At 34.4% G+C, this 27,138-nt stretch overlaps 1 protein-coding gene across 1 annotated transcript in view; it reads right to left on the reverse strand.

Annotated features, from left to right (window-relative positions):
- Positions 1-1,536: 1,536 nt before the first annotated feature.
- LOC149808536 (RPA-related protein RADX-like) overlaps positions 1,537-27,138 on the reverse strand; it is a 119,971-nt gene continuing 94,369 nt past the window's right edge. The window contains exons 13-15 of the mRNA XM_089978719.1: positions 20,344-20,404; positions 13,303-13,504; positions 1,537-2,865 (exon numbers count right to left, since the gene is read on the reverse strand). Of these exons, the coding sequence (XP_089834845.1) occupies positions 2,549-2,865; positions 13,303-13,504; positions 20,344-20,404 (580 nt within the window). The 3' untranslated portion in view covers positions 1,537-2,548. The remainder of the gene's footprint in view (positions 2,866-13,302; positions 13,505-20,343; positions 20,405-27,138) is intronic.

The raw sequence follows: 27,138 nt of genomic DNA on the forward strand, positions 1-27,138 counted from the left end.
TTACCAACTTTTACTCTTCAGAAAATATATGCAATAAATATGTCATGAAAATGATGAGATTCATCCATGGTAGCTTGGTTGGATGAATGATGGAAACGTGATCCAAAATTTGCTGGTATGTACTTGGTGGTATGTACTTGGGAAAGCCACCTGGCTTCTATTTCCCTGGCTCTATACTGTCAGTAAGGTATTAAAAGTACCTTATAAACATAACCATCAAACCTCTATATCCATATATATATATATATATATATTTTTTTTTTTTTTCATTAAAAGGAAATGAGGCTTGCCAAGTTTCCTTTTAATGAAAAATTTATATGAGTGGTATATCATTGATACAGTGTACATATATACATATATTTCATTTATATCACATACAAATACACATATTTGCTCTTTGAATGAAGTCGCAATATGCTCCAGCTAACTGTGTGTTGACCGAGTGAATGAACTCCTCACATCCCTGCGAGTGTGTCCGCTACAAACTGTAGTTCTACCATTTTTCTTGTTCACAATCACATTTGCAATTGCAAGCTGATTGTTTGTTTTCATTTTGAGTTTCTATTTTTATTTATTAACTCAATATAAGACATAATCATGATTTAAGCATGAAATATGGTTTTTATGAAGAAAGTAGTGCCCTACAAACTTCTTGTACACTGAACCTGAACTGTCGGGCATTCACGTACTGGTTTATGGAAATTAGAAAGGAATAGAAACTAAGTGAAATGACAAACCAACAAGAGGTAATTAAAATATTTTAATACATTCACAGTTCATCTAAATCATTATTCTGCATTAAATAACATTTCTAAAAACTATAAAATTCTCTAAGTGGCATCACTAGGGTTGGTGTCACCCAGTACAGTAACTCATAGTGTCACCCCCATGGATCTCCTTCCTGCACAAAAATTCAAAAAGTTTGTAGAGTCATTTTGGTGTCGCCCCCTCTGATGGTGTCACCCAGTGCGGTCCACACTCCCCTAGTGACACTACTGCTCTCTCTGTCCCCCTCCCTCCTTTTGACAATTTGACTAAACGTTACCATCATTCATAGGTCCAGAGACATCATCGTATGACACAAGCGAAAATTCCCAACACTTGTATTTTCATGAGTTTTTGCCGTATCTAGCTACGATAATCCAGAGAGAGAAAGAGAGGAGAATGCGGCGACCATATGGACACTTTTATATTTATTAATTAATAATCAAGTTTTAGAACATTTTAATAGATTTAAGAAATAACAACAACAATGCACTAATATGCTATAGTATGTGTGCCTCATAACTGACAAATTTAACATATAGGCCTAGTGTCGACTGGCAATTGCAAATATGTATCTCTGATTATGAACACTGTAGATAGCGTAAACATACCGTTATGATGAACCAGGTTACTGTAGGTTACTTGGTACAAGTTCGGTTTTAATGTTTTCATCCAGCGCCATATGTTTTTCTCTCACACTCCAGATTTTTGCTTTTTTGTCCCTTATGCACTAGAGGGGAGAGGGGAATGGAAAAAAAGAAAGGATTCCGATGAAATTGTGTACTATTTTAATTTCATGTAGAAAACAGACACTATTAATAGTTTTTATAGTTATTTTCATGTCATTTATGATTAATGAATGAATAGAAATTCATCATTGATCTATAGGCCTTTAGTTGAATGAATGTTTATATATTCGTGTTATTGTGCCATGGGCGGATCACAATTTGATATACCATTAGTACTGGCATATCAATTTGCTTTATACCAACACTTTAAATGCCATGTTATTTTTAATGTGTGTATATATATATATATATATATATATATATATATATATATATATATACATACATACATACAAACATCAATTAATATAATTACAGACACTTGCTTACCTACATAGATGCATTGCAGCATGTATTTAAAACTGATAAATCGAGTTTGGCATTGGTTTTGGGGATACTGGCAAGCTTTCTCACAAACCCCCACTGGTGTGAGACTCAAACTCTTGTGGATGCAGGTGAGATGTGTGAGTGATCTGTAAAGGTACCTTAGATCACTTGACCACAAAGACTCTTGGTTAATAAAAGTTTCCCAGCCGCACTCCAAAACACCTCTAACATAGACCAATTATACAAACACAGACCAGATTATTCAAATTTGCACTCTTACATGAACCACACTCTAACATTCCAAGCTAAGTTCCCTCCCTCCCTCCCTTCCTTCATCAGGGTCAAACAATTTTCACAGATGGTAGGCCACACTAAGCTACTGGAGATTTTCCTATCAGGAAAAGGTAGTTTCATCATGAGAAGAGGGTGATTGGTTTTCCCTTTCTTTTTTGTTGTCAATGGTCATGAATAGTTACTCTCATACATGAAACATTTTTTTTTATTTCTAAAATTGTATAATAAATAATATGTATTAGCCTACTGGGCTATCTGAATGCATAGCAGTCCATGCCCAGCATTCTAGCTTCTGGGCTCTGAGCTTTCAATATGTCAGACACTTTACAAGTACATAATGATTCACTAAGTTATAAATGTGTACATAATAAAGGCTATGATTTATTGACCAGTGGAACTGCTCGATTTAGCATGATTTCCACATCTTGTGAATCTCTCTGATAAAGGTCCAAGACAAGTAGAAAACGCTGGTTGGCACAATCATAAGCAGTCTCCAATAGGTCCAGATGGCAATTGGCAATCTGGCTTGGTGCCAGCGGGTTTGTGTACTCCATCCCACTAAGAAGGTTCAAGAGGGAACTATCACTGGGGCTGTCTGAGGGGCAAAGGAAAAGAGTCTGTAAAATGACTTTACTGTTCAAACCAAGCCAAGATATGGTCAGGAATGTCTGGTCTATTGCTTGAAGTTCTTCTGCAAAAAAACGAAGTTAAAAAATTAATGCGTGGCACAGAACAGGATTGAAATTAATGAGGGTGATGATAACAACAACAATGACCATAATAATGATGGGGTATGTGGTATAGTTCTGAACACAATGTGGCTTTTTTGCAGCAACAGTAATGCATTGTAATTGTTGGGATTTGTGAGAACTGTGCGCAAATGAAGCCACTTGAACACCTATTAATTTATTTGTCAAAAAAAAACATCAAAGTCTGGTAATAAATGAACAGAACACAGCTGGTTAGGCAAAGTATGTAATAATCTGCAACTTCAAAGATAATATTGTATAGATACTTGGACATTACTTCTCACTGGATACTGTGATAACAAGTCTGCATTCACCAGAAGATGGTGATAACATCTCCAGTCTAAACAAAAGGGTGACATAACTTGAACAAGTGAGCGCTTGTATCAAGTTAACATGAAATTGTCAAAGCTTTAACACAAATTCTATCGACAAAATTTTCTAAATTCACATATTGGGGATGGTAATGTGTTTCAATCTGCCACAGCAGACAGATCCATATAAAGGACACCTGCCCTTTTAAGAAATGCACTGATAAAGTACAAAATTCATTAACTCTTTCATTTCACTTACATATTTAACCTCTATAAATAAGACCTCTCCATAAAAGACAATAAAGAATAACATGCACCATTTCATGTCACATACAAACTTAACATCCATAAATGATGCCTTCCATGAAAAACACATGCCAATTGTTATGTATATTTAATTTGTATCTTTTGTTGGCAATTCTCCTTGATTATATTATGAATATCTGTATTTTGTAATAGATTTGTCCAAAATCAAGTTAATGGAGTACCTCACCAGTGACATTTATTTTGTAAACAACAAAATACATAGTTAATATTTCTCTATGAGTATAAATTAAATATTCAGAACATTATTAAACAGGTTTATCTGAATCCAAGTCCAGAACATTAGTTTTCCACTTGGAAACTCCAAAACTGCTTGACAATTTTGAATATTTTAAAGAGGAGACTGACCTACAAGCTGGCTCTATTACTGTGTCTTGCCTTTCTATATAATGTTGTTTACAGGAAAATTACTCATTCTTGCCTTGAAATATGGCAGTTACGGGATTACAGTGGTACTGTCTACTGAGTGATAATTGGGATGACGTCAAATTTATGGATACAGTTTGCATGAAGTGAAAGCAAAATTTTATAGTAAATTATCTTTTTTTTCTGATAATACTTAGGGCTGTTCCAGTAAAACATATATCCCCCCCCCCCAGGACGGCACTTCAAAAAAACTTCTGTATGAGGTTGTATTTCAAACTATTTTGATTCTGACAGTGGAAGGTTGTGGGTTGTGCTAACAAAATGAGAAATCGCTGGTGGGGTTGTCAGAAAGAAGAAGAAAAAAAACCCATGAATATATATTTAAAATCGCATCTACCCCCTTCCAAGCTATCTAACGTGAATAAAAGATTGGGTCAGAAAATGATGCCAGTAACTGCGAGTGCACGTAATTTGTACGAATTCGCGTACTTTTAAAGCAGTGATGTGCGTTCAGCAAATTACATCGATGCCGCGGATATAAAAAATTTGCTTTGCACAGTATGCAATTTTTATTAAACTTTTAACTTTAACTTTAAAAGTGCATTTCGCAACGTAATTTGCGCTGCCGCAGCTGTCTCACAGCACTTGATGCAACATCCAGATATCTGGATACTTCGGTTCGACATGAATGGCTGTTAAACTAAATTTGATTCATTCATGGAACAAGCATTTTATGGAGTTTTAGCCTTACTTTCATCGTGGAAGTTTTACAAATCAGTGTTTCCAATAAGGGCCACACAGGAAACAAAAATGGTTGAATGACAACACGGCTTGTCTTCAGACGACGTTTTCGTCGGCAAATACTGGCTGGTGATAGCTATGATGACAATGAATTTCATGTATATCGGTCTGTTGGACATTGGAAAAATGTCACTGGAAATACCAGTGTGTGATTTTGAGCCTAAAATTGATGTTGAGTGCGACTCCGATGTACGTGTTGGATGGACAATATGCCGGTTATATTTATTAAATATACCCATGTCTAAACAAGCAGACTATGGGAATGTTGGACTTAAAACCCTAATACAGCATTATGGAAGAGAAAAATCTGGCATAAGAGGCAGCAAAACACTGATTCAAGGAAGTGGATCTTTGGCAGGGTTCATGTTAGTGAAAACTGACCGAGGTCTCGGAAACACTTATAATCACGCGTATTTGGACGCCATTTTTTTTATTTAGGTGAGCGGTAAAATTCAAAGACTTGCCAGTCCTGCTAAAATCACCTGCATAGTGGGAAAATGTGTTGATCAGTTAGCTGTGATGATATTTACAATGACAGAATTTAGTGGTTGAAAGCCCCCCCCCACGTCGTCAACATTATAAGAGTACATCAAAAGAATGCTAGCAAACCGGCGAGATCAAAGGTTTGACTGGCAGCTGGGTGGGAAAATCTACTGATATTTACAGTGCTTGAATTCAGAGGCAGAAATACCCAGAGATGTACAAGTACTCATTTATAACAGTACATCAAATAAACAACTTTAGCTTTCATTCTTGAATTCATTTCCGAGTGTAACAGAATAAGCAGTGCACGTGACCTCGGAATCATGACATGTTGAGACATAGACCTGAATTAGTATTTTGGGGTTCAACGGCAAACTGACGAAGATTGTGAGATTCAGGAGAGGGATAAAGTTGCTAGAACTGATAATTTGAAAGGGACATTAGCCAAGTGTAAGAAAGTGTGTGATGCCTAGCTTAGTGCTTTGAATAAGACCTTCCTTGGATCGAAAAAATTCAGACTCACTCTGATGGACAAGCAAAAGCTATGTCAGTGTTATAAAGAATGTAGAAATTAAACTCTGGCAACCAATAGTTACTATAATTGGCATAGTTTTCTGAGAGGGGACTGCAACTTTTCCTGATGGGACTAATTTTTACCAAAATGGGAGCCATGGACTCTTAGTTTTAAAATCCTAACAAGACCTCTGGTTCAAAACTGTTCTTTTTGGGACAGAGATATCCAAGAGAGAATACACATGGGGCCATACATGTGAAATGTTGAAAATTGCACAACCATAAAGAACAGTAACTTGTTCAAGCTAGTTAAGCACATGCATTTCAGACAGCAGGCAATGAAAGGAGTTCACAGCACAGAATAATATTTGTACACCGAGGAGGAGGAGGATCATATTAAATTCAGAAACAATTAACAGATTAATGCTCATAGGGAACATCAGAGAATCCCCATACAACATAATTAAGTGTGTGTCTATCTCAAGGTGGCAGAACCACTGAGTAACATAAGAGAAAGACAAACTTTTGTATCATGCAGATGTATGACCAAATGATGTACATGCTCTCTATGTGCAAAAATTAAATGACATTAAACGTAAGAGACTGACTGATCTGTGTAAACTCAAAGCAAGATGGATAAAAATTTGTCCTAATTGTGTTCGGTTCTTCCTGAAGCTACGAGTTCTTGCATTAAAGTCTCACATTAAATAACATTTGAAGTAGCCACGATAGTAGTTTAGGATGCAACTGTACCAATTTCATCTTTGGTATATCCAAATCTTGAATGTGATGGAGGAACATAGCTCCAAAATAAACACATCAATATTAGAACCTGTTCACTGACTATGAATTAAGTATCCGAGTCCAACTGAATTGCTAGAAATTTTTGAATTCTTTTGACAACATCATAATTAGCTGTCAAATATGGAGTAAGCCTATATAGTCTTTATGCCATCCCAACCAAGACCCCACCACAACCACGTGACCATGCCCAATGACATCACAGTAATAACTGCTATACAATTAGAGATGACATCTCTTCGAGAATTTTGATTTCAGCAGAGCTGTAACAGAGTGGAACAGTAAGAAAGAGTGACAGATATTTAAGTGTTAGGGAGATATTTAACAATGGCTATTCCCACCACCACAACTTCCTCATTGGAGATCACACACACACAAAACTTCGAGTACATCCTGAAATTCTGGCAGCATCCCTGCAGAGGAGATAACTTGACTATTCAATTTTATTGGTCTCTGGTTATCCCATGGTATTTCTGTTACTTGAACATTATCTTACAGTGTGTCCATTCAGCATGGTCGAAAAAGGTTTACAACCATTGAGAGTTGTTCAAGGACTCACATTACTACAGATGTGAAAGAACAAGAACTATACTATAAATCAGTGAAGATAAAATAGAGTATATATGTGTTTGACTGTCCCTGATTGGATGATAATGAAAGTAAGTTTTAGTAAAAACAATCTTTTAAGAGCTTGTCCTACTTGTAACTGAAAAAAGTGAGGGACATTGTTTTATTATCATAATTTCCATCCCTTTACAGACCCGAGTTTGGACAACTCATTACTGAAATCAGCAGCTGACTCTTTGGTGCAGTATTGAAAGTATACATTTCAAATTTGTATAGACCAAAAAATGGTGTGGCTGTTATGTTTTTTTCTTATTCACAAAAGCTGTTGTCCTAGATGAGTCTATACTGATATAAATTTGATCATGAGCACTCAAAATTTTAAGTTACTAAATTTTAATATCATGGTGTTTGAACAAATTTACAGTGGGAACTGAACTAGTGCAGAGTCCTGAACTCTTTAGTTTTGTGCAGAAATATGGAATCCAAGCAGAATATATCCAGAAATGTAGAGGTTTTTAATCTTGGATTTAGTCTCCCCATTGTGTTTCACACTGATATGCATATTCACAGAACATCTGTATAGTAGCAGGAAAAGTAAGTGAGAAACTTAGATACATATCATAAACAAGACAAATAGTATGTGGGGGGAGAAGATCATTAGAACAGGCTGGAATGGAGAAGTATAATAAAAACAATATAAATGAGTAGAAGTGTGCCTCTTTTTTTTGTAACATTATTTTCTTAGCTTCAGTAAGAAATTTCATCAAAAGGAAGACAATAAAGGGTGTACAGTTAACTAAACCAATATGAATTTAGCTACTTAAAAGCTGTATCAAATTGATTTTAACCTTCTGGTCTGTTTCTGTCCATTCTGGTGATACGTCCAATGAATCAGTATGGTTGGAAAAAATATTTGGCAAATTTAAAAAATTAAAGATCTTTTGGCAGATTATGATCATACCCTACTTCTGCCTGAGAGATGTGAATAATTTTATTTCTTGGTTTGTTGATTGTGGTTGTTGCTCAATTCAAATGCATCATTGAAAAACATTGATGCATTCTCATACTTTGTTACAAATATTTGTTACAGATGCATATCATCAGATATTGGTGAATATAGCTTGAATAAGTTTTAACAGTTCTAGTTGGAACAATGAACATTGTTAAGAGAAAATTTAAGTGAGCTAAAATGTAAACTTTTCGGCAGTGCGTGATGCAGGATTGCTCAAGACTTTTCGATCTCATATGCTCACCATGAAAAATCCATTTGCACCAACTGATGATGACTTTTAGGTAACTGTCAGAAAGGCATAATTGACGATATTCTACAGTCTACAAAAGTTGTAAACTCATAGAGCTGTGGGAAAAATGATTGACTAGTACCTTTGCTGCTGTTGCTACAGTTGATTAGTTGGTCGATTCAGTGTGGTTTGATTTTGGGTTTTTGGTGATTTTTTTAACAATATATTAGGTGGAGGAAGGACCCTGAAAGACCACCAACCTAAATTGGTTGATCTGTGACACAAACTCACTCTGTGTGATGTTTAAGTGATGTAAAAGCAAGCACCTTAGTACACTTGGGCACATGGAGCCTCTGTTGATTTGACGTTTATCTCCAACAGCTGAAGTCATTTAGACATGAGATCTCGGGGGTTTCAGTAGATCATTATGGCCTTTACACTATTTTCAGATGAAGAGAATATATATATGGCAGCCAGTTTTACTGCTGAAGAAAATCCAAGTCCTTTTGACACACCGAACACCACTTATGTAGAACCACTGACCTTCCACAAGTAACTGGCAACATTTTCATTAGCACATTGGAGGCAAGTGATCACATGACAAGCATCTTGTACCACTGCCATGGAAGCCCCTCAGATCTGTATCACAAGACAAGCATCTTATACCACTCTGCCACGAAAGCCCCTCAGGCCATAGGTATAAGACTCATATGAAAGACTAGAAGTGGGAGATAGAACCTGTGACAACTGGATTGAAAGTGCAGAATGTTACTGCTAGGCCATCAGTGATGATTATGATGCTGTTGACAATACAGTTAACTGCAATGACTTTGATTTTATGAGTGCTCTGGGAAAAATGTTTCCTTGACTTTCATCCCTTTTTTTAAATTTATGATATAAAAATGTTTGACTTGCTATATTTTTTTATAACTTTATATTAGTCTTGCAACAAGGCTTAAAAATAAGACACTGGTAACTGAAAAAGATGTTCTTACAAGAAATGATAAAAGTAGACAAATGACGCAAGATCACAGGCATCATTGGTTTTTTTCCCTGACAAATCATACAAGTTTACCAAAACATTTATTGGAAAAAATAATAACAATGAATCATAGAATCTGACCACATATTTAAAGCAATACAAGATTTAACTATTGTTCTAATCAAAAGCAGCATGCCTGAGAACAAAGAAAAATAGCAAGACATATTGATCACTTTAGGAAACACAGAGTTTTGTAAGGATACAAATTCATGATGTCTACATTAGAATAGAAATATCTATTATAAAATCTGTATTCATGGATGTTAAATTAGTAGGTATTAAGGGACTGATCAATGACATCTACAAATAATAAGCCACCATGAAAATCTGTGATTTCACAGTATCAGAGACATACTTGGCTGACAGACAAACAAACAAAAGGACAAAAGACTGATTATAATGAAAGAATACAAATAAAAATATGCAGTAGATTATATGATGTATATGAATTCAGTAGATTTACTTCTGTCCCCAACCCAATATTAAAATCGCTTCTACCGCCCACTAACCCACAGCCAGAAATTATGTTAAAAAATATACTTCTGTAGGGGGCAGTGTTTCTCGATTAAAACACATCTGACGGTGGATTATAATTTTTTTAAATTGCTTCTGTTGTGGGTTGGTTGAATTTGAAAGTGCCTTCCCCCCGGGAGGTATATGTTTTACTGGAACAGCCCTTACATGATAACATTATATTAGGATAACTTTCTCTGCAACCTCTGAATCTAGTCCTCCAAAAAGGAAGAAAAGCATCTTTCCTTCTATGCATTATATACAAAGGGAAGCAACACTTGCAGATTTAACTCCCCTTTATATCGGCTAGGTGGTTATCATTCTACCCTTACTACTACCATTATTTACCTGAGAGAAATCTTAATGGATGCTTGAATTGTGGGGAAGTGAAGTATCAAGGGCTCTGATTGGGGCTATATGAATTGGTAAATGGAAATGCCAAGAATGATCTCATATTGTATCTTCATTGCTGGTCTCAATTGTTGTTGGCCTTATAACCAGAAATATTCTGAAGTAAAAGCCCTGTGTGCATGGCTTTTGCACCATCTACACCACCATTTACAAGCAGAACAACTAGATTTTCTTCCATAAAAACGTCCCGTCATGGGATCATTTTGGAGTTCTTTCATAAAGGTAGGATGTAGAGGGGAGGGGAGGGGTAGAGCATTCTGAAGATGGGGTAGAGCATTCTGATGGAGGGGTGGAGCATTCTGATGGGGGCAAAATCCCTTACATTCCCTCTTATCACTGCTGTGAGCTAAATTCCATCAGCTGTTGGATTGGCATGTTCTGGCATTTCCATTTAATCAACATCCTCAATGGAAAATGATGATGTAGTATCATCTGTATACATCTTCATTTTGCTCATTGGATATGCTGTTGGTAGTGATTGCATTATGGATATGCTGTCAGTAGTGATTGCATTATGGAATGCCAGTCAGGCGTGGCCAGTTTGGCTTTGTCAAATGGCTCCATAGGTGCCACCAGTTTGCTATGAACTTTATAGGAATGGTCAGAACAGTTGATTGTTTGGCTGGTTTTCAAGTACATTCATACAAGTCAGCAGTTTTAACAGCATACCACAAATAGGTACACACCTTGTGGCCAAGCAGGCTGATGTGGTATGGTTGGTACAGCTGGCCAGCTATGCAGTCTGTCTGTCTGGCCAGATCACCAGTCAGAGATAATAGACTCCTGACCACTATAACTGTACATAACTGATATGTATGGCTGAACCATATAGTTGGTGGTCAGAAAGGTATAACAAAGACACTATATGCCTTGCGGTAAAGCTAACTGTCACTGTACGTATTGGTAGAGACCATTATTCATTACCATACTGGTCAAATTGTAAATGTTCATGTCCATCTTATTTTCTTAATATTTTTATGTATGGGCGATGTAAATGATACTTGTATTTGCTAACATCTTTTGAGTGGGGAACAAGTTTGTCTGTAAACCTTAATGTCTCATAGATGGGGTGACATTTACTGCAAGTCCCAATATCTCATGGTTGTAGTCCTATTTGTTTGTGACCCATCACACATCACTGACAGGATCATAGGCTTATCCCCATTTAGATTACAATTTATAAATGCCTTTTCTACTTGTCAACATATTGAAAACAAAGCCTTTCGAGTTACACTGATCATATACAATTCCAATGTTTGATTCACATCGCCTGTACTTTCTACTGTATTAACTGACACAGCATGTTCCAGCACTGTTTCTTGTCGGCATGGGTGATGGAGATGGCATCTCAACATCACCCTAAGATTAATCTAAGAGTCTATTGCATTTAAGGATATGGTATGATGCTGATTCTGCATCTACATTTGGGATGTGGTATGGAGAAGGCATTTCAACATCAACAGGGGCCCGAGTGGCCAAGTGGTCTAAAGCACTTTCTGTCATGGGTCACTACCATCTCACCTCTGTCTGTGTGGGTTCGAGTCTCAGGTTTGCAATGTGGATATATGAGAAAGTTTGCTGGTAGCTTCTCAGGTTCTTCCTCCGCCATTAATACTGGCCACTATGTATAGCCTATCTTGTGCTGTAAAATGGCGTTAAACCCTATAACAACAACAACAACAACAACAACAACAACAACAACATCAACAATTCGGACATGAGGTGTATGTTAAAAGTCTTGCTACAATGTCCTGGAGTATTTTCATTTTGAGGCCCTTGAGCTGTTCTTTTGAATGTTGGAGTAACTATTTTCTTAGGAGCAAGTGTATGCATAGACATGTTTCATCTCCCTCCTACATGACCTTAAATCATTTATACTTCTTGCATTTGGTTGTCATCTCTGTAACAAGAACAACAAACAACAAGTACATAAAATAAAATAATGTAAACCACATTATCAAAATGACTTAGAAGTTTAATAGTTGACAAGTACAGTACCTTAAAATTTCTCCAGCAAAAATGAATGCTACCAAACAAAATTATGTGACAATAACAAATGGTATCATAACTTTAAAAATATGAATAAATTCACTGTAATTAACAAAAATGTTGTATGCACCATATGAAACAGAACTCTGACTTACCATACCACTGAAAATAAAATTAAAATAATGGAAAAGAAGTACAAGATTAAATGGATGACATCTTTACAGCATGACAGCTAATGTAAAAACTGGCACATCTGAGTATAATGGTAACCACCAAATTGCTACTTAAGGGAGTTAATCTGTAGGAGTTGCTTCCCTTATATATATATATATATATATATATATATATATATATATATATATATATATACGGACAGAAAGTTTTTCATCTTTTACGAAGGCTGGATTCAGTAGTAGCAGAAAAAGTTACCCTAATGTAATGTGATCAGGTATGTATCAGAGAAAGAAATACATGGCCAGTCCTGTCTATGATCACATAATTTAAAAGAAGAAAATCAGAGATTTTTTATATGCTTAACATTTAATTTGTTGTTGTTGTAGGGCTTAACGCCATTTTTCAGCACAAGATAGGCTATACATGGCGGCCAGTATTAATGGTGGAGGAAGAACCCGGAAACCCCCGGAAAGAACCACCGACCCACGAGAAGCTACTGGCAAGCTTTCTCACATAACCACATTAGCCGAATCCGAGACTCGAACCGACGCAGACAGAGGTGAGATGGCAGTGATCCGTAACGGTAAGCGCTTTAGACCACTCGGCCACTCGGGGCCCCCTTAACATGTAATAAGTATACCTATTAACATTGGGTAAAGTCAATATATGTATACAGGAAATAAAAAAAATATTTATACCTGATCCCTTTGGATATTGTCAATTCATGTATTTTGACACAAATAATTACCAGCATTCAACACATTTTAAGAGGTATAAAAAAGCATTTTGATAGTGAGCACGCACACTGGAGATTCATTCTAAAGCATTCCTACTATACCACACCTTTGTGCCATGTAACATCCTGGTCTAGAAGAGAGGATGGTGGAAAATCCAGATGTTGCTTTATAAGGTTCCACATTACTGGGGTATATGCCACAGGCCTTGTTGAAAGAACTTCTGTAGAGCTTGTGCCTAGGATATCCACTGGAACTTGACTCTGATAAATCTCAGAGTTTAGAAGTACTTCATGAACCAAGTCAGTCTGCTGAAAATTCAACTGAAAATGCCTTTATGGAACAAAAACTAATGTCCCAACATAAGGTTGAGAGAAAGTTAAGACGTGTGGAAGGATGTACAGATGGTGAGAAAACATAACACTATATGTCCTACCACATTACAGGGGGGCCATAATCTAATGGTGAATTGTTTTATATTTGGATTTAGCCATTTTATCTTTTAGATATAATCGTGCTAATTTAAATGAAAATAATATAATTATTATTTTTTCATCATGATTTTTACTGACTTTCTTTTTTTATTTGAAATGAAAAGATTTAGTTTGGTCAAAACACTTCAACACTCAAAGGCATACTCCGTGCACAATGGATGGGGATAATGACATGATGGCTACCTCTCTATTTTGTCAAGTCACAGACATTTGAGGTCTTCATTTGTCTCTTAAAGGTCTATCAAGATGTTTAAATATTTATAATACTAACACGATAGATTAACAATGAGCATGTGGCAATTTGTTACCATAGTACACATTGCACTATAAATTAAAGCTAGTCCCAAATTTCAACCAAAGTATTATGAGCATAATGGTGACTTTTAAAATAAACCACAGACAGAAGAATTTTCAACATCAATGTTAGACGTGTATTTTTATTAAAACATTATTTTTTCATAGACTGACTGACTGCTCTTACAATGACTGTTGTATGAAGGTGTTAAAGTATACCGTACTGCCAGATCACTGCATCTTACAATGACTTTTTATCAAGGTTTTAAAGTATACCACACTGCCAGATAACTGCATCTTACAATGACTGTTGTATCAAGGTGTTAAATTATACTGCACTGCCATATAACTGCATCTTTGATAGGTTGCGTACAAATTGCATAATGACTCTTATGTGGGACATGCTCTCAGGGCTTTTTCAAGAAAACTGGTGACAGGATAAAGTATTGTTTTGAAACCCATGCTCAGTCGAAGACAAGGCCACCACTTCAGTTAAAAAATCAAAATCCATATTTGCATGATAGAAATCAAAGACTGTTTCATTGTGTTCTGGCAAAGGTAATTTTGTTCTTCATTATCATCAATGTTTAGGGCTGTATACAAATCACCATACAAAATGCCATTTCACACTATACCGTCATGTCTTCACATCAAGATATGTAAGCAGATGATGTTTATTTAATCATTTAAAGTGTATTTCATTTGTAGCATTAGCAAATATATCTCATTTATTTGAAGAAAGGTCAGGTATTTTTGGTTCATAATTAAAATCTTAAGACTAAACAGGTTTTAATACATGACCTAATAACTTGTATGTCAAATGACTGCATAGCTCAGTTGGTTAAAACATTATGCTCCTACCATGAAGGTTGTGTGTTCAAAACCCACCTGTGGCTACAAAATATTTCTCTTTTCCTCTCCTTTTATTTTGTTTTATTTTATTCTACAAAACAAATTTTCACATTGTAATGGTATACAGATTTCATATCACACATTAATACTTACACACACTGATGAATTTCGTACGGTACTGTCATGTCATTCACATCAAGATATGTAAGCAGATGATGTTTATTTTTTTTATTTAAAGTGTATATTACTTGTAGCATTAGTGAAGATATCTCATTTATTTTTCAAAAGGTTTAGTATTGAGTTCATAATTAAAATCTTATGTAAGAAGTCTAAGTCTGAGTGATCCTATAGTCTAAATATAGTCCTCATTGAATACATAAAAGTAGAGCAGGTGGGAATGGCTTTAAAAAAATTCAAAAAGGCCTGGCCAAGCAGATTGTTTTAAATCAGAATGACAGAAGAAAAAATTTAATTATACAAGATTTGATTTGGTTATTTCTGTTTACAGTTAATGAAATAATAAAAGAAACAAACAACTTAGTTTTATATGATATACAAGATTTTAGTATCAAGCAACACCAAGTTTAAACAAGAGTCCCTTAAAAGGACTGACACTATACTGGCTATAACGAATTTCCAAGAATTCAACATATGATCATTTGCTCCTTTAACTACTGAGCGTTGAAACCATCTCTTATATTCTTCAGAAATAATATGTATTTCAAATTAGCTAATGCAGTGGACAGTAGATGTCAAACTGGTTAAATTTTCAATCAGTACTAAGAAAACATCATAAGAAATCTTCCGGTGGAAAAACCATGCTGATATGGCATTCCATTTTGAAGAATAACATTAACAAAATTTTCAAGATGGTGGATAAATTTCTTATTAAACTGGCACAATTTATATTTTTTAGGCCAACTAGACATCGTAAAATAAACTTTTGGTGAAATCACAATCTAGATATAACCAGCCATCTACAACATATGCGGGCAGCTTGCAAGACATATCTGGCCTGTGACCTTGTTTATCGGTATTGTTTTAAAAATCACTCATCTGGCCTGGAGGATAAAGCCCATGCCTGATTTTTAAGTAGCAAAAACAAGATTTTCAAGATGGCCAATTTAGTGTAAATTTTCGAAGTCTGATATGCAAAATTTTCATTTACATCAAACTAGATATCATAAGAAGTCTTTTAGCGAAAATCCCATCCTGATATGACCATTCATTCAGCAGAATTAATGATAACTAGATTTTCAAGATGGCCACTGTTTCAGCTATAATGAATGTCTAACAGTCTAAGCAGCAGCATTTAAATTTAGGACCAACTAGTTATCATAAGAAGTTGTTTAGTAAAAGACCAATGTTGATTGAATGACCATTCATTCAGGAAGAGTAGCAATAAGATTTTGAAGATGACAGAATATGGAATTGACACCATTTTTATTTAGGACTAACTAGCGAAAACTCGTGGCAATATTGCTTTTTGTCCAGAAGTTGCAATAACAAGATGGCCATACTGGACATTAATTCAGCACAACTTTCATTTGTGACCAACCAGAGATCATACGAAGTCTTCTGGTAAAAAAACACCGTGTCAATATGACTTTATGTTTAGGAGAAACACCAACTGTTTACAACCAAGTAGACATCAGAAAACATTTTTAGTGAAAACCCGTGTTAATATGACTTTATGTTTAGGAGAAACACCAACTGTTTACAACCAAGTAGACATCAGAAAACATTTTTAGTGAAAACCCGTGTTAATATGACTAACCATTCAGGAGATGTATCAATAACAAGCTTGTGTTAACAAATGGATGATGACAGACAACAGACCATCAGAACATCCTTGGTCTATGATTCACAGAAAACTCTCTGTGTGTGTGTGTGTGTAATTTGGATTTTTAATGTAGCTTTTAAAAAAATTCAGTCATATTGCTACGATGTCTGCAGTGTGACGGTTTATAGTGATGTCTTGCACTGAGGCATCATGCTGCAGACATGTAGCATGATGTCCCACCCAGTCACATTATCCTGACACCAGGCCGACCAGTCCTAACACTAACCTCTTAATGCTGAATGCCAAGCAAGGCAGCAGTTAGAACCATTTTTGTAAGTCTTTGGTATGACTCGGCTGGGGATCAAACCCATGACCTCTCACATCTGAGGTGGATGCTGTAACCACTAGGCCATCGAAGCGGTGCAAGAAATGTCTGAACTAAAATGTACAACAATGTGGGCATTGCTTCATAATCCCATATCAGCAGCTTGGCCACTCAGTGTTAAATAATGAAATAAAACTAAAACATATATTCCTATTTAATTACTGTCGTGGCAAATCAGCACCATTTGGGCAAATTTGAAAGCCCTTCATACCAGGACATTCACTGTGAAATTTAGTCTGGCGGTTTTTGAAAAGAAGCTTAGATCAACAACTGTTGATAGACACATGATGCACAATAGATGCAGGGCAATATAAACTCAATTAGCTTAAAAAAATATTTTATACAAATAAAAATAAATTAAAAGTACCAGTGGAAATTGTTTTCATTTTTTAACTAGATTCTGCTATACAAGAAATTACACTACTCCCTCAATAATTAATAATATGATAACTCATAAACCTACTTATAATACGGGGTCGGGAATGGATCCTATTTTTTAAGACCAAAAAATACCCAAAAGTGTATCCCATTTTGTAGAACTTGAGGAAAGTCACAATCAAAATTTGGTAACTGAAACTTTGATATAGCACTGATTTTATCATCAAAAGTGGTAGAAAAGATCTAGAAAATTTTAATCATTATGAAATTATTAACTTTTAATAAGAAGTCACATAATCTGTATCATTTTCTTCCCAAACAACATTCTTAGTACACCTTAAATAATGATGATCAATGAAAATGTCACACACAGTGGAGGCATTGCTTTAATAAATAAATACCAATTAAATAATTTTTTTTATCAAGTGAAATTTGTGTTTCAGTTCTTAGTACTTTTTCAGTGTAATCATCATAAACACAATGTGCCTGCTTGAATTTAAAAGTATAATGTCTCAATTTGACATAACAGCTATGTCTGCAAGTGTTTTTCTGAGAACCTAATTAAGTGCTGACCATGTTTTGATATCTGACTTGCAGAAGTATTGTTGCTCTGAATTAAAAGCTGACCATTGTATTATCACATTAACTGCATCTTTTGTATCAAATAAAGGAGGTAGAAGAAAAGAAAAGTAAAACAACATACAAATCCTGCATGCTTTAGACCTAGCAGCTTTGCTTGTATGTCAGGTGAACTCATTTCTATTGATCCATTGAACACTGTTATAAATGTTATTGTGTATGTAATATAATTAAACAACCTTAAATTAACCTACTCAATCATAAATGTGATCAAAGATAGCCAGGCAACCAAGCGAAATACTTTATAAAATAAAGAAGTTTGTGTTACAGAAGGGGGAAAAGAGAACTTCAGAGAATTCCTGAATTGGCACTTAGAGATAACCTCAGATGAGGATTAAGAAGTTTCACTATTACTTGCCATGAAAACACAGTAACTGAACAATAAAATAATTTAGTTTTGACATATATGACTGTCTCAAGAAATAAATGTCACTAGTTTTGAAAATAGAAATCTTGTCTGGTAGTGTATCAACAGTTAGTCTTGTAACCTGCTTCATAGAATCCCTCCTTCACACTCGACTACTGCATGCCACTTAAGGAACCAGAATAATCAACAACAAAAAGCAGTGATGTAATACACAGATGTTTTGCATACATGTGATGGTTGTTGAAACCAGTTGGAATAATGTTAACAACTTTCATATGTTTGGCATCTTGAAAATAAATGTAATTTATACAGAATAACAAAGAACTTCATTAGAAAAAATGCTTCATTGATGATTATCCTCAATGCAATTATAAAATGAGGATTCAGTTACTAAACTGACCAGTCCCCCACCCTCCCCCACCCACCCCATGCAGTTTTCTCACTGTCTTATTATTTTTAATTCATCGGTAGCTCGCTTATAGTGCAGTCCCCATTGTGTGCGTGTTATCGAGAGATAGTGTATTCTCAGGGTTCATTATAAACTTTCCACTGTATAGGCAAACTACTATTTTGCTGGAAGCCTTGATATAGCTTTCATTTGTGTCTGTACAACATCTATACCTCTATGGCAGGAAAAATAACCTAACACCAGTTAAGTTCAAAAATTTTTTAAAACAGTTCCATAAACAGCTCCATATTAAATCATGTTTCTGAGTGCTCTGTAAAGGCACTAGAGTGGAGTAACAATGACTCTGAAGAGTACTAACCAATATGTCTCAATGAGATGACCTTTGGTCAATGTAATGGTCTTGAACCAAATGTACTGTACAGAAACCTCCCTTTTCTGATCAGACTTGCCATGGCTGTGACCTCTGACCATTAGACTCCAGAAATATATACAATTTTACAGTGATTTACCTCCCTTTGATAAAATAATGTCACTGTCACAAAGCTGTAAATTTTGTGATAAAATGTGAATGTAATGACTTTATGACATTTAATTTAGATTGTATCTATAATAATCATTCACCTCAAATGACTTCGATGCAGAACATAAAGATTCTCTACAACATGTAAGACAAATAAAACCCTAAAATGTTTACGTTTTAGTGATGGTACACAAGACTTGCCAAGTTATATGGTAGCACGTAAACAGAGGTCACAAGATACTGATGATGTCAAAATGTAATGTCACCAGACTGATACGTTTAAACTGGTTTGTTTTCCCTCATTCTTGTTGGGATTCCAATGCACTGTAGAAAACAAAACAGTAGAACCCAGTCACAGTTATAACGTGCTCATCCACAGAGATGAGGGACCTAAGCTTTTATCAGCAAAGGGTCATTTTTAAGGCAGCAATATACTCAAAAATCATTGTGAAATTGGCTGTTTACCAAATTTAAAGATAGTTTTTATTATACTTTAGATAAAAGTGCCATACTGTCAGGCAGCATATGTGGAGAATTTCATGCCTTATATGCATCACTACATATTCTAGCTTATGACTCCTGCAGCAAACCCAGACCTGCCATTGTACAATGCACTGGTCAATCTGAATCTATGCAACCTATTTAGACTAATCAGCAGAACAAACAACAAAGTCCATAATCTGCAAGTGCTTTGTATAATGACAGATCAGGGTCTATGTTGTTTGCAGTTCAACTAGTAAGCAATTATAGATGGTACATATTAAACATAAGATGAAAAACTATATAATACACATCTGCAACTAAACATGAATAATCTCATGGCAAGCTTAACCTTTTAAAAGTAATTACTCCAATTTATGACAAGCTGTAAGACATGCATTAACAGTTAGAACCTAACTTTGTGTACAAGTTGTGGCAACATACTAAATAAGAAAACTGAAAACTTCTTGCTCATATATATTCTGATTTCTTTAACAATTGCAAAAATGCTCCATTTTCAAAGATTAAAAATGATAATTGTGGACAAACCTGGTTTGAACCTGATGTCTCTTTCTCTTGTAAGTTTCTATTCGTGATAGAGTACCTCCGTCTGTAAGATACATTTGACACAGTCAGAAATTTTTTATAATTTGAAGAAGGAGCACACAAAAAAATAACAAAAAGAAATAAACAAACCATGAATATATTCATGGAACACAGATTACTGTACCTAACCATAGTGTGACAGGTGGTTGGACAAGGGTATCATTATTTGCCATACCATGGTCATAGTAAGGCATTAAAAAAAATTGAAAAAACAATTGAACTTTACATATCTGACCTCTTTTGAGATTGAGATAAATGTAATTTTGAATGAATGAATTTTTACACTGAATCAGCATATCTGCAGATTTGTGTCATGTACATATGGTAAGATTTGTGTCATGTACATATGGTAAAATTTGTGTCATGTACGTATGGTAAGATTTGTGTCACGTACATATGGTAAGATTTGTGTCATGTACATATGGTAAGATTTGTGTCATGTACATATGGTAAGATTTGTGTCATGTACATATGGTAAGATTTGTGTCATGTACATATGGTAAGACTTGTGTCATGTACATATGGTAAGATTTGTGTCATGTACATACGTTAAAATGGTAAGATTTGTGTCATGTACATATGGTAAGATTTGTGTCATGTACATATGGTAAGATTTGTGTCATGTACATATGGTAAGATTTGTGTCATGTACATATGGTAAGATTTGTGTCATGTACATACGTTAAAATGGTAAGATTTGTGTCATGTACATATGGTAAGATTTGTGTCATGTACATATGGTAAAATGGTAAAATTTGTGTCATGTACATATGGTAAGATTTGTGTCACGTACATATGGTAAGATTTGTGTCATGTACATATGGTAAGATTTGTGTCATGTACATATGGTAAGATTTGTGTCATGTACATATGGTAAAATGGTAAGATTTGTGTCATGTACATATGGTAAGATTTGTGTCATGTACATATGTTAAAATGGTAAGATTTGTGTCATGTACATACGTTAAAATGGTAAGATTTGTGTCATGTACATATGGTAAGATTTGTGTCATGTACATACGGTAAAATGGTAAGATTTGTGTCATGTACATATGGCAAGATTTGTGTCATGTACATATGGTAAGATTTGTGTCATGTACATATGGTAAGAATAAATATATACTCATTGTGGAGAAATAAAAATACAAATTCTAAAGTGTACAGTTCATCACATTCAAAGCCATCAGCATGGTTCTAGAGCCACTTTTAATAGCTTTACATATGTTTAAGAATGTCAATAATGATCTAAATATACTGGGAAGTAACACATTTTTGAAGGGACAGAACATAAAACCAGTAGCTGCTACATTGTTCCTGCTCAACTATTTTAAAGATGCCATGAATTCTTTCTTCCCGTTTTATATATCACTCCTGATTTCGACCAATATTTGATAAGAAGTCTATAAATAACTGTTAACTTTACACAAGTGAGGTAAACACATTCAGAATTTCTTTTTTATTGACTTACTCACTGTAATGTATTGTTATTGTTGTTGTTCTAGGGTTTAACACCATTTTTCAGCACAAGATAGGCTATACATGGCAACCAGTATAATTGGTGGAGGAAGAACCCTGGAAAACCCAGGGAAGAACCACTGACCCACAGTAAGTTACTGGCACATTGCAATGTATGGAGATTCATGAAGAATCTTGTTATAACTTTAATGATATTAACAGTATGTTTTCATTATTCATGGCAAAATCGTTACAAAAATTACCACTTTTTGGACAATAATGTTGTGTCTGTCACAAATTAATGGTGAATATTGCAAATATAATTATCTTTATAATCCTTTAATCACAAGTTTGACATGTGTAACACATGTCAAAGTGGTGACAAATGGAATATAATCGTGAAACATATCTGGACCAAATCCAACTTTTAGAACAATTTTAGATTTTTAAAGAAAACAAAACACATCATGTTTTAGTTATTTACTTGCATAAAATTATTTCTTCAACTTTGATTTGTTAACTAGTGACTTTGGCTGTAATCTTTCTATTATTTCTTGAAGTAATTTGCTTAAGCTTGCAATTGGGCTTAAATTCTTTTAGCCTGTTGATTTTCTTGTCTTTTCCTGTGATATTCAACTGTTTCAGCTTTGTCATTTTAAGTATTTCAAAAACGTTTATCATTATATGTTGGATTTTCTTGTAGTGAATCATTACATTCAAGACTACTCCTAGGCTGCATTCAAATTCATTTTTAGATGAGTCAATGTAGAGTCCTTTTGCCTTAGTTTTTGTATTGAATTTCTAATCGAGTCAGTGTAATCCTTTTGCCTTAGTTTTTGTACTGAATTTCTATCGAGTCATTGTCGAGTCCTTTTGCCTTAGTTTATGTACTGAGTTTCTAATCAAGTCAGCGTATTCCTTCTGCCTTAGTTTTTGTACTGAATTTCTAATCGAGTCAGTGTATTCCTTCTGCCTTAGTTTTTTTAATGAATTTCTAATCGAGTCAGTGTATTCCTTTTGCCTTAGTTTTTTTACTGAATTTCTATCGAGTCATTGTCGAGTCCTTTTGCCTTAGTTTTTGTACTGAATTTCTAATCGAGTCAGTGTATTCCTTTTGCCTTAGTTTTTGTATTGAATTTCTAATCAAGTCAGTGTATTCCTTTTGCCTTAGTTTTTGTACTGAATTTCTAATCGAGTCAGTGTATTCCTTTTGCCTTAGTTTTTGTATTGAATTTCTAATCAAGTCAGTGTATTCCTTTTGCCTTAGTTTTTGTATTGAATTTCTAATCGAGTCAGTGTATTCCTTTTGCCTTAGTTTTTGTACTGAATTTCTAATCGAGTCAGTGTATTCCTTTTGCCTTAGTTTTTGTACTGAATTTCTAATCGAGTCAGTGTATTCCTTTTGCCTTAGTTTTTGTACTGAATTTCTAATCAAGTCAGTGTATTCCTTTTGCCTTAGTTTTTGTATTGAATTTCTAATCAAGTCAGTGTATTCCTTTTGCCTTAGTTTTTGTATTGAATTTCTAATCAAGTCAGTGTATTCCTTTTGCCTTAGTTTTTGTATTGAATTTCTTATCGAGTCAGTGTATTCTTTTGCCTTAGTTTTTGTACTGAATTTCTAATCGAGTCAGTGTATTCCTTTTGCCTTAGTTTTTGTACTGAATTTCTAATCGAGTCAGTGTATTCCTTTTGCCTTAGTTTTTGTACTGAATTTCTAATCGAGTCAGTGTATTCCTTTTGCCTTAGTTTTTGTACTGAATTTCTAATCAAGTCAGTGTATTCCTTTTGCCTTAGTTTTTGTATTGAATTTCTAATCAAGTCAGTGTATTCCTTTTGCCTTAGCTTTTGTATTGAATTTCTAATCGAGTCAGTGAATTCCTTTTGCCTTAGTTTTTGTACTGAATTTCTAATCGAGTCAGTGTATTCCTTTTGCCTTAGTTTTTGTATTGAATTTCTAATCAAGTCAGTGTATTCCTTTTGCCTTAGTTTTTGTACTGAATTTCTAATCAAGTCAGTGTATTCCTTTTGCCTTAGTTTTTTGATTGAATTTCTAATCGAGTCAGTGTATTCCTTTTGCCTTAGTTTTTGTACTGAATTTCTAATCGAGTCAGTGTATTCCTTTTGCCTTAGTTTTTGTACTGAATTTCCAAAAAGCATGACCTGTAGGTAATACAGAAGACATCAGGGAAAAAATACAGATGGAGCAATATGATAAGATTGAATGCAAGATGGTACGAGTTTTGGAACAAGAATTCAAAATACTTTCTTACCCTGGAACAGTTGGATTAGACTGACAAATTACTGAAGGAATTAATTTTGGATGGGAAAGGGTAATCATATCAAAATGAAATACTGAAACAACAAAAAGATATATTGAGAAACTTTATGAAAGCAAAATCAATAGTGATCTACAAACACAATTTTTCATGCACGATAAAAGAAACTTACAACTTCTGACAAAAACTCCTATGAGTGTCTGGTCTTTTTAAATGTGCCATAGCATTAAAAAAATGAAAAATGAAGCTGGTTCTAATGGAATTTTCAAAGTTCTTTTGGAAAGAAATGAATTGATTTATATACAGATCACTCAGTACTGGATATGAAACAAAAGCTTGTCTGATTTTCAGCCTCAGGGAATTACCACATGTATTCCAAAGATATTAGGCATTTTTTACTACAAAATAGCATCAGCCCTCAATAGAAACATTTTAGGTTTACTGGTGAAAACACAAGAATTTGATATGACTTCATGAATTATCTTGATGAAATAAATCAGTCAGCCCTCATCTTATTGATTTTGAAAAATCATTAGAGCTTGTGAAGTAGGACATTGGGGAAAATTATCTGAAATCTTTTATTTTGGTGATTCTATCAGTCAGTGGTGCAGAGTATTCTGCCACAAGTCAGAAGGCAGTGGTGTCAACAATATTCCCTGTCTTAGTATTTTCATCAAAGAGACCCATGGTCCACACTGAATATTACTCAATTATTTTGAAAATGTCTGGTAATTGGAAAACAAAGATTACATAATATACTGATAAGCGAAATAATAATATGAATCTAAGCTGAGAAACAATTTTGCTCGTAGCAAATAAGAATATAACTTCTTTGTAAAGATCTTGTAAATAAGGAATAAAAATAAAACTTATAGAAAATGTGAGACTTCGTACAGACAATTAAGGTGCCAGGTAAGTGATAAAAACTAATCATGGCTAAGAAGTGTACCACAGATATAAATTTAATTGCCTTTCAGTTTAAACTGTTCCACAGAATTATTGCAACAAATCAATTTGAAACAAAATTTGATCAATGATGATACAAACACATTCTTAAAACAAGACGTTGAAACTCTTTTTATGACTGCACAGTTCCTGTGGATTTTGGGAAATCCCTTTTTGTGTGGATTAGCAATTGTATGCCAAATATTTGAAAATGACAAGATGAACCATATAATTCAATTCTCCATTCTGACAACAAAAATAAAATTCATAGGTCACTATGTCAGAGAGAGAGAGTTTGCACAAGATATATATACGCATTTATATTTATTAGTAAAAATGTGGCATCCAAAGATTGCTCAACATATTGCTCAACAATTATGCATAACTCCCATAACACTGTTTCTGGTGGTGTTAAAAGGAATTTTTAACATACTGACAGTCAAGTATCAAAACAAAAAAAAAAGACAGACAAATAAATATCCAACTTTTTAAATTTGTTTTTATATTCTTATTCATTCAATTTATCTTAACCCTTTATTTTTGAGAAAAGAAATGAAAATTGCACTCTAATTTTAAATTGCCTGTACTTTAATTACAGTGGGCAATGCCATTTTTAAATTTAATTTCAAAACACTGCTCAAAAGGGGTGTGACTGGCATGCTGTCTAATTTTGTCCATTGACCATGTAAATCTGATGCATATTCAGCATCATTTTCCGACTCCAAAACATCCACTGGTGTTTCAAACTAACACTTTCCCAGCTCAATAATCTGATATACTTCAAAACATTCATTGGTGTTTCAAGTAACACTTTCCCAGCTCAATAATCTGATATACTTCAAAACATTCATTGGTGTTTCAAGTAACACTTTCCCAGCTCAACAATCTGATATACTTCAAAACATTCATTTGTGTTTCAAGTAACACTTTCCCAGCTCAATAATCTGATATATTTCAAAACATTCAAGATCATTGCTATGTTCAGTCAGTATCTACCATTTTAAATCATCTGATGATGAACTATGCTGGGAGTCAGCCATTTGAGTTTTCTAGGTTCTTGTTGTTGGGTGGGGGGTGGGGGGATTATCACCATTTTTCAGCACATTATAGGATAGTGTGATACATGGCGATTAGTGTAAATTGTTGAGTTTTCTAGGTAAACTATATTTAAGCAAGCATTTGTAAAATTTATAAGATCAATGCAAGTTTTAAAAAATCCAACAAAATACTTGTTCTGGGGCCAGTGTACCAACCAAATTTAGTTTAACAGCCAATCATGTCAAGTTGAAGTACCCAGATGTGTAAAGAGTTGCCTACCAGAAAAAACATTACAGCAAGACCTCTACCAGCAACATACCTTCTATTGCAACAAACATTGTTCGTGTTAACAGTTTTCTTAAAAACTGCATAATGCACAGAGTACATTTTTATATGCATGACTTTGAACTAAGCTGTGAAGATATCATGCATTACTACCTTCCAAGTGCAATATTTCCTACAAATTTTGCATGGTTGGGGCATTCATGCACCTTGGCTGCAACTCAGCAACTTAGATAAATTTAAAATGATGTTCATTGGAAACACATTTCTAAATTTAAGGAAACTTCATTTTCTAAACTTGAGCAAGAATTTAAATGACAAAAGTAAATAATGTTCACACACTGTCTATTTTTAAGTTATCACGTCAGGGATCTATCACTCATGATTTTCATAGTCTATGAAGTGGGGACTACCATTAAAATTGTAATTTATATAAAACCAATTCTACATGCAAATTTTCCTTTTTTTCTGCCCATGGTTGAAGAGTAACTTTTGTATACTCCAACAGACCCTATATTTCTTGACAAAACTTGAATTTAATACGAGCAGTGAGACAGAACTGCATGTGCTGTGTATGTATACAATTCACAGGATATCATCTTTTGTAACCAATGAGTAAACACTGCATACATTGTTACAAGAAATGGACTGGTCATGTCAGGTAATAACCAATTACATAAATTTCCACATTAATTATCCTGCATTAATGAAATTAGTCTAAGTTATAATAAACAATGTATAA

Source organism: Sinohyriopsis cumingii, chromosome 1 (assembly GCF_028554795.1).
Source record: "Sinohyriopsis cumingii isolate HCF-2022 chromosome 1, ASM2855479v2, whole genome shotgun sequence".
NCBI classification, from domain to species: domain Eukaryota; kingdom Metazoa; phylum Mollusca; class Bivalvia; order Unionida; family Unionidae; genus Sinohyriopsis; species Sinohyriopsis cumingii.